The 14,317-nt window shown below is 32.4% G+C and overlaps 1 protein-coding gene across 1 annotated transcript; it reads left to right on the forward strand.

The window, feature by feature from the left end:
• The first annotated feature begins 6,538 nt into the window (after positions 1–6,538).
• On the forward strand, positions 6,539–13,800 carry LOC130214271 (uncharacterized). The gene is made up of 6 exons (XM_056445868.1): positions 6,539–6,677; positions 10,315–10,650; positions 11,292–11,324; positions 11,514–11,582; positions 11,812–11,928; positions 13,508–13,800. Exons 1-6 carry the CDS (start codon positions 6,641–6,643, stop codon positions 13,798–13,800), a joined length of 885 nt encoding a protein of 294 aa, XP_056301843.1. The 5' UTR covers positions 6,539–6,640.
• Positions 13,801–14,317: the final 517 nt, after the last annotated feature.

Consider the following 14,317-nt stretch of genomic DNA (forward strand, 5'->3'; position numbering starts at 1 on the left):
TCTTTTCTCTTGTGCTGTCAGGAATTTGACGTTAAACCACTGTGTGCTGCTGCATTGATTATTTCATGCTAAGGTGATGTTGTCACATTCTTATAAACACATGGAAAGGTCAAAGAATTCTCCATCAATCCAAACTCTATACTGAAATTCCATATAAACCACAGCTTGATGGGGATTATTGCTTTTATAAAATGGTTGTGTCATATTAGTACACTGAAAAAAGATTAATTGCATTTAGGTAGGTGGTTGCAAACAATTTATATGGGCTGAATTTAAACAAACAAATAAAATTTAGTGTAAGAGCCATATTCATTCATTAATTTCTTTTCGGCTCAGTCCCTTTATTAATCTGGGGTCGCCACAGCGGAATGAACCGCCAACTTATCCAGCATATGTTTTACACAGCGTATGCCCTTCCAGCTCCAATCCAGTACTGGGAAACACCCATACACTCTTGCATTCACACACATACACTATGGCCAATTTAGTTTATTCAATTCACCTGTACCACGTTCACAGGACCTTCTTGCTGTGCTAACCACTAAACCACTGTGCTCACCTCATTACACAACATTAATAGTAGCTTCCCATTAAAACTCACCAAATCAGTTGCACAAGTGACAAATGAAAATTTTATCTGTTGGTCCTTTCTAAGGAGACTCTATACCGCATAGCTCTCAAACTCAATTCCTGGAGGGCTGCAGCTCTGTACAGTTTTGCTCCAACCCTAATGAAACAGCTGATCCAACTAATCGAGGTGTTCTTGAACATCTTGATTAGTTGGATCACCTTAATTAGTTGGATTTAACTTTCTGGTTAGGGTTAGAGCAAAACCACTGAGCCATTGTGCCACATTTGTGTTCAACAGAAGAAAGAAAGTCAATCAGATTTGGAACAAGTGGAGGACAGGCAAACGATGACTTAACTTTTAGGTTTGGGTGAACTATTTCTTTATGTATAGGAGGATATAATGGTTTAAACCAGAGATGCCCAAAGTAGGGTCCATGGGCCAAAGATGGCCCCTGGTAACTTTTGATTTGGCCCGCCATCCCATCTGAATAGAGAGGGAGAATGATGGAGAGGTGGTTTGGATGAATGCCTTTGATGGAGGTTGTCATTTAAAATTTAACGTAACCTTTTTTTTGTTTGTTTTATTGCTGAGCTACAAAACGCCACCTGAAATTAAATGATTCAATTAAATATTGTAAATGAATCAGAATTTTAAAATGTAAATACTGTCACTTGACAGATAGAGGACAATGCACAAGTCATCTGTGAGCAAATCAAGGTGAAGACAGGAGCAGCTTCACTAGAGTATTCAGCATTGAACTCCTTTGTGTTTTAAATGGGATTGTTCATGTTTTAACTGTAATAAGTTCAGTATAAAATATAAAAAATTATACTACATCAGTTAGTATGATGGGGCGAAGCAGTGGTGCAGTAGGTAGTGCTGTCGCCTTACAGCAAGAAGGTCACTGGTTCGAGCCTCGGCTGGGTCAGTTGGCGTTACTGTGTGGAGTTTGCATGTTCTCCCTGCGTTCGCGTTGGTTTCCTCTGGGTGCTCCGGTTTCCCCCACAAGTCCAAAGACATGCGGTACAGGTGAATTGGGTAGGCTAAATTGTCCGTAGTGTATGTGTGTGAATGAGTGTGCATGGATGTTTTCCAGAGATGAGTTGCAGCTGGAAGGGCATACGCTGCATAAAACATGTGCTGGATAAGTTGGCGGTTCATTCCGCTGTGATGACCCCGGATTAATAAAGGGACTCAGCCAAAAAGTAAATGAATGAATGAATAGTTAATATGATTTAAAGCAACATTTTTAGGAAATGCCCCTTTGGGAAATTTATTGTAATACAGTTTGGTATTTATTTAGCCCACAGCCCTCAATCCAGTTTGGTTTTAGGCCCTTGATAGGAAAAACTTTGGGCACACCTGGTTTAAACATCTGCAGATTGACTTCAATCCATTGTCATGTTGATGGGGCCTGAGACTGAGTAAAAGTCAGTAATAGACATCATTTACATTATATTTAACCATAGTTCCTTTTTACAGAAAGTTTGTAAAAGACATAGTAGATATCTTAAAAACCACAAGCCCACTCATGCAGACTCTTCTCTGTTCATAGGCCTTGATGGACGTCCTGTTTCTCAAGATGTTGTTTGACCACTTCCTGACAAAACACCCTGTGAAAAAAAACCCTTTAAGATCAGATGGCTTAAGCGGAGGTACAACACTTTAAACTATCTTAGTAACCTTTAAAGTCATTTAGAGCTCAACATTAACTCAAAACACACTGTAAAAAATGCTGGGTTTAACACTATCGATTTGTGTTGGGGCAACATGAAGGAGTTATGTTAACTTATTAGTTTTTACAAATTTAAGTGGATTGAACATAAAACAATTGTGCTGTTGCAATAAATCCTCAAGTATTGTGTTGTTTTAGCTCATTTTAAATAAGCAGTTTGAACATACAGCAAATTATTTGGGCGCATGAAGATTTTGGGGGAGTAATATCAGTTCGAAGTTTATAATGAGACTCAAAACATGCATTTAAGCTAGAGTTCACCCTGAAAATGATGTATTTACGAATTTCTTTCATCTGCTGAACACCTAACAAGATATTCTGGGGGGAAAGCAGCCATTGATGTCAATAGTATATGAATAAAAATATATATAATACTATAGACGTCAATGGCTGTACTTTACCACATTCTTCAGTATATCTTCTTTTGAGTTCAACAAATGAAAGAAACTCAAACAGGTTTCGAACAAGCGTGGAATGAGTAAATGGCTTAGTTTTTGGGGGGTAAACTATCCCTTAAATGTGATACAGATGTAAAATCATATCTTAAATTGGTCAAAGAGCTTGTTTAAATGCACTGAAAAATGTTATTTATTGGATTTATTAGTAATTTAAGGTGTAGGGATAATTTACAGTTTGAACCCAAAGAATGACCAGTCTGACAGATGAAGAAGAGCCGCAGTCAGAGATTCAAATAAATAAAGTTTACTGAAGATTTGCAGTTCCATCAGCAGAAGCCAGCTTCAACACTCGCAATGAGTTCCTAGACTGCTCTGCTTACAAATCACAAATCAATAACAATTATACTCTCTACGCAAGACCAGAAAGGGTGTGATTCAGGTAACAGCTTCCGATTGGTTAAAACAAAGATAGACAATTCTAAATATTTCAATGCGGGGTCGTATCTGAATCCAGATAGGGATGGTGACAGGAGGCTTGGGTCAGGTCACTCATAGACAATTAAGAGCTGGTCTCAGACCTGTAAAACTGACCCATTGGATGCATATATAGATGCAAGAGACAATCTGTCATAACCCAAGGTTGTTTCTTCCTACGCTCAGCTGTCTTATCAAACTAGTTCAAAACTGGTATAAACAGCATTCAGGCTGCTATATTCTTACTACACAATGTCTATCTGAAATAAAACTGAAAATCACTTTAAACAGAATAGACACATAATAATAATAATAATAATAATAATAATAATAATAATAATAATAATAATAATAATAATAATAATAATAATAACAATAATAATAATAATAATAATAATAATAATACTTTAGACAGTGTTAACACATAATTATACAAATAGGAACAGTTGTTTTTAGTCATCAAGCCCTTCAGTTCCACTCAAGGTTTCCATAACCTCTGACCTAGTTTGGTGGCTGCTGAAAATAGAGTTAAAATAGACAAACAATAAGAGGAGTAAGGACACTGAACATTCTTACATAAAGCAGTGTGTTAACTTATTCGTTAGTCAAAATCATTTCAAAATTAAATTCTTAGGCTAGACTGAAGACTGTCTGCTTAATATCTGTTGATGCTGCTCCTTCAACAGACATTTAACTGAATATTAGAGACTTTGCAAGTATGTCAACTTACACTAATCCCAACCCCAACCTAACAGTCTACTTCTAATCAAATGAGTATTGGTGGATATGTAGATTCAATGTAACCTAAATTCAACAAACGGACCATCAAAATAATGTGTGATCAGTACTTATTTAAATAATCATATTAATGAAGTAATAAGAAAAAGGATAAACGTTGATCCATGCTGGAACGGATTGGCAGGCAGAAATCCGAATCTATTAAAGATAAGTGGTAGCAAATCATTTATATGGGTTGAATTTAAACAAACAAATTAAATGTATTTGTTTGTTTAAATTCAGCCCAAATAAATTGTTTGCAACAACTCACCTTAAAAACATTTAGTAAATCCAGCGAATCATTTTTTCAGTGTGCAGTCTGCAGCTTTGCTCTCAGCATATCTGTATCTGAATGGCTGTATAGTGAGCAGCCATATCTTAACAACATCAGTGCGTTAAACTACAAAAAACAGAAACATTCATGGGCATCACAGATGCATCAGTGAAAACAGCAGAGCTGAAGAGGCCAAACCAAACCAAATCAACCACAGCAGCTAAATTAACTTCACATGCAAAGTCTGCAGAATGTTAACAAAGAGATATGTCCAGCACACTGTAATAAATTACATAATAAAAAAGACATGACAACATATGTGTTTATGTCAACGCAAGTTACAAAGTCAATCAGGTGTCAACTTAAGTGTTATCTTGATGTTAACTGATGCAAGTTAAAATGACTTGTAAAGTTAAATGGATTCAACTTAAACATTTAAGTGAGCAACATATTTCTTTACAGTGCATGCCTACCAATATTAATATCTTTCTGGAGGTCATGTTTGAGAATGTTGGTTAGTACAACTGACATGAAGAACTTTACAGATGAAAATATGAAAGAAATGCATGTTGATTTAACCAAACTGAAAACTAAAACATTGGTTAATAAGGCTCTATGATTTCCAACATGTGGAAAATGCAGACAGACTCATGATTCAGTCCTAAAAAGGACATTTCCTGTATAATTTGCAATGTCATGGAAGTAAATAAATCAGAAGTAGTGCTGTACTGTGGATTATAGTGGCTGAATATTGAACCGAACAAAATATTTAAATATGTCTGCATGTGTGAATGAATGAATGGGGTGTTTCACACATTATAACAACATATGAAGACATGAATACAAGAAATCTCAGGAACTCATTTTGCTATTATATTATATTATATTATATTATATTATATTATATTATATTATATTATATTATATTATATTATATTATATTATATTATATTATATTATATTATATTATATTATATTATATTACTTTATATTATATTACTTTATATTATATTATATTATATTATATTATATTATATTACTTTATATTATATTACTTTATACTATATTATATTATATTATATTATATTACTTTATATTATATTATATTATATTATATTATATTACTTTATATTATATTATATTACTTTATATTATATTATATTATATTATATTATATTATATTATATTATATTATATTACTTTATATTATATTATATTATATTATATTATATTATATTATATTATATTATATTATATTATATTATATTATATTATATTATATTATATTATATTATATTATATTATATTATATTATATTATATTATATTATATTACTAGTCCTGGGTTGTGGCTGGAAGGTCATTCTCTGCGTAAAACGTATGCTGGATAAGTTGGCAGTTCATTCCGCAGTGGCGACCTCTGATAACGGGACTAAGCTGAGGGAAAATGAATAAATGAGTTTATATTATATTATATTATATTATATTATATTATATTATATTATATTATATTATATTATATTATATTAAACCTTTATTCATCACTCAGTAAGGGAAATTTCTCCAATTAAATGATTGATATGAAAAAAAAACTATTGTTATATCACATACAAATAGAAACTCGAGCATGTCATTTTTGTCAATTTCTTAACAAATTGATGTTAAATGTTATATATTTTAAATTAATACGTCTCAGTTAGTTATTAATACAATAATGAATATCTAAGCTTTGAATATATTTGAAAGCATCAATTGAAAACATTTCACACATAATTTCATTATTGAAAAGTAGGCAATCATGGATAGTACTTTTTTTGGATGATAATGATTTTAATAAACAACCTTTCCCCAATTTTAACACTGGTATTTGTACTTGCTCACTTATTTGAACATTTGTAATAAAAACAGATGTTTTAGCATGTAAATTAACAAAGAAGCATGAGTTAAGGTCTCATTACTTTTTTATCAAACACAAATTAGAGGCTTTTACCATTGAACAGACCAACATTGACATTATTTATGATTATGAAATCATTATTGTTCTCTTGCACAATGGGAATGGTGTTTTTTTTAATTGGTTTAATTTGTTTTATTTATCTTTATTGACTTATTTAATGTCATAGTTTACAGAGCATTGATTTTTTGAATTTTAATTTTAAATGTTTGGTCCATTATTAGAATATTCAAATCAGTGAAAGGTGTGGTTGGGAAACTTTACTAGTGTGTAACAGCCACACTTTTACTTCAACTTGACCGAAGACAGAAGTGAAAGAGTAGATTTGATCACATGATGAAGACGGCGACACCCAAGGATGACTCTCTGTGTGTTTTAATGTGAGCGGCTCTCTCTCTCTGTGTTAATGTTAGTTTTGGAGGTCTAATTGCGTAGAAATTAGATTTTCCTGCACTTTGATGTGTGGCTTCATATTGTCCTGCATTTGCTTCAAAGGTAAGAACAACATGCAGTCTGAACAGCTGATTATTTTTTGGAGGTTTAAGAAAAATGTAGGATTTATCATATGGGAAAATTGAAGTCAAAATTATAAGCCATTTCTATTTCGGCTAGAATAAAAGCAGTTAAAAAAAAAAAACATTTTAAAGTCAATATTATTAGCCCCTTTACGCAATTTTTTTTTCCAATTGTCTACAGAACAAACTACACAATGGTTATAGTTATACAATGACTTCCCTAATTACTCTAACCTAGTTAAGCCTTTAAATGACACTTTAAAATGGCTCTTTTTAAATGTTTTTAGAAATTAGTTATTAAAACTATGTTTAGAAATGTGCTGAAAAAAAAAAAGAATCTCTCCGTTAAACAGAGGAAAAAAAAATATACAGGGCTGATAATTTAGGAGGGCTAATAATTCTGACTTCTACTGTACATATATTATTTTATCACACACAGACATTTATTAAAACATGACATTTAGATAGACTGAAATATTATTTTCTTGAAATTGAGAATTCTTAATGACTTTAGGGGGAAAACACTGTGAAAAGGTTATAATTAATATGAACAAATCAGCAAACGGCAACTTAAATATTTTATGCAAATAATCTCTGAATTTGGAAGAAATGTCATAAAAAAAGCTTTACTTAAACATAACTGCAAATAGTAATTTAATTTACAAGTTCTGATACTACACTAATCTTAACCATAACCCCAACCCTAACCTAACAGTCTAGGATTAGTCTGCATGTAGATGCAATGTAACTTAAATTCAACAAACAGACCATCAAAATAAAGTGTGACCAAAGTTCTGATATTAGTTTATCTCAATATCATTTATTTCAAACATCTTGCAGTATGTTTTTAATGTTTGCATATTAGTTCATGCATTATTTTGGTATTAGCTTAGGTATAGGTATTGGCTTAAATGGTATTAGCTTTAGGTATAATAGGTATTAGCTTTAATGCACTTTAGTCTCTGTGTGCCTTTCAGTGGGGCTTGTTGACTGTTTAAGTGTTTTACACTCCATTATTAGGATTTTATTGATTGTTCACTCTCTGAATGAACTATTATAATATATTTGTCTGTTTGTTTTTAAAAGCACCATACACACACAATATACACACAAAAAACACTCCTTTCCTAATCTCAACTAATAGTTTTTCAAAAGAAAACTAGATGAGAAAAACAAATTTTTTCCATAAACTGATAAATTGATCACTTTCTGAACATTCATTCATTTATTTTCTTTTCGGCTTAGTCCCTTTATTATTCCGGGGTCGCCACAGTGGAATGAACCGCCAACTTATCCAGCACATGTTTTACGCATCGGATGTCTTTCCAGCCGCAACCCATTTCTGGGAAACATCCATACACACTCATACACTACAAACAATTTTGCCTACCCAATTTACCTGTACTGCATTTCTTTGGACTATGGGGGAAACCGGAGCACCCGGAAGAAACCCTACCTGTAAATGCAAACATGCAAACTCCACACAGAAATGCCAACTGAGCCAGCCGAGGCTCGAACCAGCGACCTTCTTGCTGTGACAGCACTACCTACTGCGCCACTTCGTTGCCTACTTTCTGAACAGACTATTATAATATATTTGTCTGTTTGTTTTTAAAAACACACACACAAAACGTACACACACACCACACATACAAAAAACACACAAAAAAAAACACTCCTTCCCTAAACCCAAGCGATACTATTAGACTTTGCTGCAATTATACGATTATTTACTGTAAAATGACCAGTAAAATACCACATACTGTACATTCTTTACAGTTCACTATGGTAATATGCACTTCATTATGGATCATTTTACAGTAACTAAATGTTTACAGTAACTTACGGCATATTAAGGATTACTGTAGTCTACTGTAATCAAAGTAATCTACTTCTAAGTATTTTAATGCTAATTAAATAGTCAATACAAAAGGTTGTGTGCGGCTAGTGTAAAATGTAAATATATTACAGTAAAACTACTTTAAAATTGTCATAATGTGAAATTAAAATGTGGCAAAGTGCATTTTACCTTAATAAGAAGTAAGGCTATTTTACTGTAAAGAAATTAAGGTGAAGGACAACAGGGGCAAGGATCCAATTGCAGTATAATAATAATAATAAGATATTCGTGCAGGCAAACAAGATCAAAAACAGGTGAGGCTAGTACAAAAAGGACAGTCCAGGTACGTAGTCAAAAGCAGGCAACGGTCAAAATAGGCGACTAAGCAGGCTCAACGACATGACAAGGCTGTGGTCAAAAAATACAAACAGGAAAAAAACAAAGAAACATCAGGACAAGCATACAAACATTACCTCAACACATCACGTCAACATTAACGACTTCCTACTGAACTAGCGTTTGTGTGGTGAATAAGTAGTTCATGTAATCAGTTCATAAAGCGCTACAGCTGTGTGCATGTAATCATCAGAGTTCCGGAAACAGGTGTGTGTGTGGATTTGTAGTTCCTTAACACATCTGTAGTTCACCAGCGATTAGTCAGGAATGGATGACTGGAGATCATGACACTGCTTCTGTAAAACACATCTACAGATAAGTTACTGTAAAGGGGCTGATGCAGTAACTTGCTGGCAACAGTGCTGCCAGTAAGTTACCGCAAAGATATAACAAAATGTCTAACAGTGTAGAAGAGAAAAACTCTCTTGTTTTTACCTGGTCATTTTACCTGGTTTTTACCTGGTTTCTGGAACCGTCCTTTGCCATTCTTACGCAATTCACATTGAGTTACAGAGCAAATCAGTCATGCTGGAAAAGCCATACACTGAAAAAAAGATTAATAATTTTTATATGCTTAATTTAACCAAATTAAATGTAGTAATGTTCAACTGTAAAAAGTGATTAGTTACTTAAAGTGAGTAAACCAATTGCCTTAAAAACAAGTTAACTTTACAAAAATAATGCAAGTAAACTCATTGTAACCTGGAACTGTTCAGTTGACCTAATTTTTATAATTATGCAAATTGTACTTACTTTAATAAAAAATAATAAAAGTAAACTAATCACTTTTTTCTAATACACCTTTATTATATTTTATTTTTGCCACAGCTTTTCTGTATCTTGCAAAATGACATACAGTAAAATAAATCTGCTCTTCCAGTGTGTCTTCTAGATTCAATACAGGCTATAATTGTCGATTTTATAGACTTAATGAAGCACCAAATATGTAATATTGTGATAATTACAGTAATTAGTTGACTTTAAAAAAGTTTAGTACATTTTGCATAATTATAAAAATAAGTCCATTTAACAGTTCCAATGTACAATGATTTTACTTGCATTATTTTTGTAAAGTCAACTTGTTGCTTTTTTAAGCAATTGGTTTACTCGCTTTTAGTAACTAATCACCTAGTTTGTTTAAATTTAGCCCAAATAAATGACTTGCCTTTAAAAAAATTTGTAAATCCAATGAATAATTTTATTTCAGTGTAAATACAGTGGTAATTGTCAGCGGTACCGTCTCGTAGGATTTATTTTTATACACAAAATGCATTCATATATACCCGCAAGAACATATTTCTCAGTTCTCAAAAATATAGCCCTGGGCACATTTTCCCAATGTAACTGTGATGGATGATTTCCTTACTATTACTCCTCACAGGTTCATACGAGGACGTGTCTGTGAATCAGAGTCTGCCCAACATCACTGTAAATGAAGGAGAATCGGCTCAAATCACCTGCTGCTGGAAGAAAACAACAGAGACAAATAAAAGTCTGAAAGTAGTTTGGCTCAAGGACGAGGAACGAATTCCTGAAGAAAAGCGACTCAGTCAGACATCTTTAGAGGAAAACTGTTCTGTGCTAAACATCATCTATACGGTTACAAATGACACGGGAGATTATGTTTGTAAAGCCATTGAAGATATACCAGTTCTGATGGAATATGAAGGAAACAGAATGATGCTGTACGTCAATGAAATTCATACAACAACTGAAGGTCAGATGAAAACTGCATTTAAATTATTGCATATTCAAAGACTTGTGTTGTGATTTCATTAAAGAAAAAGGATATCACGTCACAATATAACTCATTTTAAATAGGTCTGTATTAAAGGGACAGTTTATTCATGTGGTTCCAAACGTTTGAGTTTCTTTCTTCTGTTGAACTCAAAATAAGATATTTTAAAGAAAGCTGAAAACCAGTAATCATTGATCCCAATAGTAGGAAAAATAAATACCATGGAAGTCAATGAATACAGCTTATCAGCATGTTTCAAAATATCTTAATTTGTGTTCAACAAAAGAAATAAGCACGTAATGGGTTGAAACGAGTAAAAAAATGAGTAAATGATGACAGAATTTTTATTTTTGAGTGAAAACATTTTTGTAAATCTCTGTTCATCGCTAATACAACCTGTATATACTGTTCATAGTACATCCATCTGTAAATATCACCATAGTTTTTCTATAGCTGCACTCTATAACTTCTACCTATAACCTGCACTTGCTGCTATTGCACTCCTGGTTAGACCGAAACTGCATTTCGTTGCCTTGTACATGTGTAATGACAATAAAGTTGAATCTAATCTAATCTAACTTTCCCTTTAAGACATGACCCCATTTCTTGATGTTTTGCAGAGTGTGTTTACACGGTTCCCAGCTCAACCTCCAGTGAGTATTTACACCTTGTTATTGGAAAACATGATGTATATTTTCAGTGATTAAATTGGCGATTTGGGTTTGTCCCCGTCTCATTTCATTCATAAATTAATAATATTTGTTAATAAATTCAAAATGGAGTCTTAAACTAGTAGGATAAGTGTCAGAATTAATTGTTGTCATTAATAATTATCACTGAAGAAAAGCCAGATGTATTTCACCACCCCAGTGCAGAAGATAATAAAAATCAACAGGAGCCTCAAACAAAGAGTAAGATATTATTTTATATTTTAACACTTATATTTTAGCCATAAATGTGCACTTGGTAGATTTTGATATATGTTTATTTAAAAACAAATCCGTTTAGCTTTCATTTAAGAAAAGTTACAGCTAAGTCTTAATTTATGCACGTAAAAAGCATGAGATTTCCTATTTAGGTATGTTTCATGATTGTCAAAAGACCAACTGCTAAATAAATAATTATACATATCTTTTACAGGTAGTTCGAGGAATATTGTGATGATTTACATTTTGAGAAGTCTGCCCTTTATCTGTCTGCTGATGGCCTTCTTTTACCTCAACAGAGATGACAAACGCAATACAGTATCAAAACCAGGTAACTCTTTTAAAAAACAGAAAATATCAAATTTATTACTTCTAAATGATGATTATAAGTGGAAGGAGAGGGCTACATATGATTAAGGTGTTTATGATTATCTGTTTGTATTGAGTATTGTATTGCATAAACTTACTATACCTCTCCTGAACTTATATTAGTTAAGTCATAACTATATATGAAGTGTTCAGATGCAAAAACCTCTGAAATATTCTTCTACAATGAACATTTTTCTCAGCCTCCAATATTTTTGTGGAGTTATTTCCCTTTAAAGGCAATGCAAATAACCTATTTTTTGCCATAAAGTGGATTTACTGAAGATACACACAGGAGCTTGTGAAAAAGGCTCATTTTAGAAGAAAATTTCAGATGGCATTTAGAGATTTTCGCATCTGAACACTTCATATATATAAATATACTAAGAGAAATATGGTAACACTTTGCAATAAGGTTTTATTAGTTAACCTTGGTTACTGTATTTACTAACATGAACAAACAAGGAACAAAACATTTATTACAGCATTTGTTAATCTTTGGTAACATTAGTTAATAGAATTACATTTGTACATTGTTAGTCCATGTGAGTAAATACAGTAACCAAGGTTATCTAATAAAACCTTATTGTAAAGTGTTACCATACTATATAGTATATATACATATATTTATATCTATTCATAATATATATATATATATATATATATATATATATATATATATATATATATATATATATATATATATATATATATATATATACACAGTAGTTAATATATAACTATATTAATAAATGCTGTAGAAGTCCTGGCTGTGGTGGAAGAGGATACAGATACTTGATTGGCCTGCCTGCAGTCCTGACCTGTCTCCAATAGAGAATGTGTAGCACATTTTGAAGCTCAAAATGCAACAACAAAAACCCCGTACCGTTGCCCACCTTAAGACTTGTTTGCAGGAAGAATGAAGCAAAATTACACCTGAAACACTTCATCACTTGGTGTCTACAGTCCCTAAACATCTTTTAAGTGTTGTGAAAAGGAACAGCAACATTAAGAAGTGGAAAATGCTTTACCGCTCGTCGTTTTTTTTGGAATGTGTTGTAAGAACCAAGATTAAATTACAAGTTTATTTTGAAAAAAGCTAATAAAATAAATAAAAATAATAAGGAACACATTAAATAATATTTGTTGTATTTTCTGTAATGAAATACAAGTCAAAGTTAAAATAGAAATCACTTCTTTCTTTTTTTATTCGCATTTGCGCAGATAAAAAAAAAAACTTGTTTGGTACAACTTTAAAATATGCAGTTCATGACCACTTGAAAGCTTGTGAAACTCTGACATAACATATTAAGACTTGCAGCATTACTGAGATACTAACATGTGGTTAGAGGTCTAAATATATAGAGTCAGTATCTAACAATTAATCTCTATGGTGTGTTTTTAATGCATGAGCAATACACTTATTTTGCCTCTTAGTAATGACAAAACACGGTAAGTAAATCTAAATGGTAAGATTTGGTGCCACATGCAGTTTAAATACTTCATATAAGCAATTTATCTAATACTATATTCAATATCTAAAGCAGATGATGATGCTGTAGACTCAGGAGGAGGACAGAATGAAGACCTGGAGGTTGGGGAAACACAGATGAACGAAACTGAAGAGGTAAAACAAGGTGATAAAGTTTCTGTACAGGATGAAGAAAGTGGGAACACAGAGAAAGCTGAAGATACTGCTGCGACAGAAGATGAAAAACTGGAAAAAGAGACATTTCTAGTAGTGGACACTGAAAAGCTGAATGAATCTCAATTGAAGACTGAAGAAGACACACATCTAATGTCTGAAGTCGAAGAAGAGAGAGTTACAGTTCTGTGAAACCGACTGGAAATTTGGGGTGTGCTGATCAGATCTGTGATGTCACTTCCTGTAGCATATATAGAGACTCTTAATGGTTTGGCTGTCAGTATATTCTGATAGTAGATTATATCAGTTTTTATTTATAATAAAACATTTTGTTGATGCATTCATTTTTTCAATAAGTTGAATGGAAGGAAGAATTTAAGAGTCCGAGTGTGAAAGATTACGTGTTAAAGTTCAGCAGCCGCTCAGAAATGAAGTTTTCCTCCAGACTCCTGTTCGGGCTCCTCATGTCGTGCCTTTATTTCAGAGGTAAGAAATAACTTCATGACTGGAAAACTAGCTCAGGTACTGTAGGACACTGTTTAGTATTAGTTTACCTTTTAAAATATAACTATATATAAAATAACTCAACAATAATAGAGCTGAGAGATGATGACGCTTCCTTCCTGCACTCAGAAGAAGATATTTATGACACAATTTTTTTAACTGTTTTAATAAATGCTTGTAATAATTGTCTAAAAATAATGATTAT

This window comes from Danio aesculapii, chromosome 21 (assembly GCF_903798145.1).
Source record: "Danio aesculapii chromosome 21, fDanAes4.1, whole genome shotgun sequence".
In the NCBI taxonomy this organism is placed as follows: Eukaryota; Metazoa; Chordata; class Actinopteri; order Cypriniformes; family Danionidae; genus Danio; species Danio aesculapii.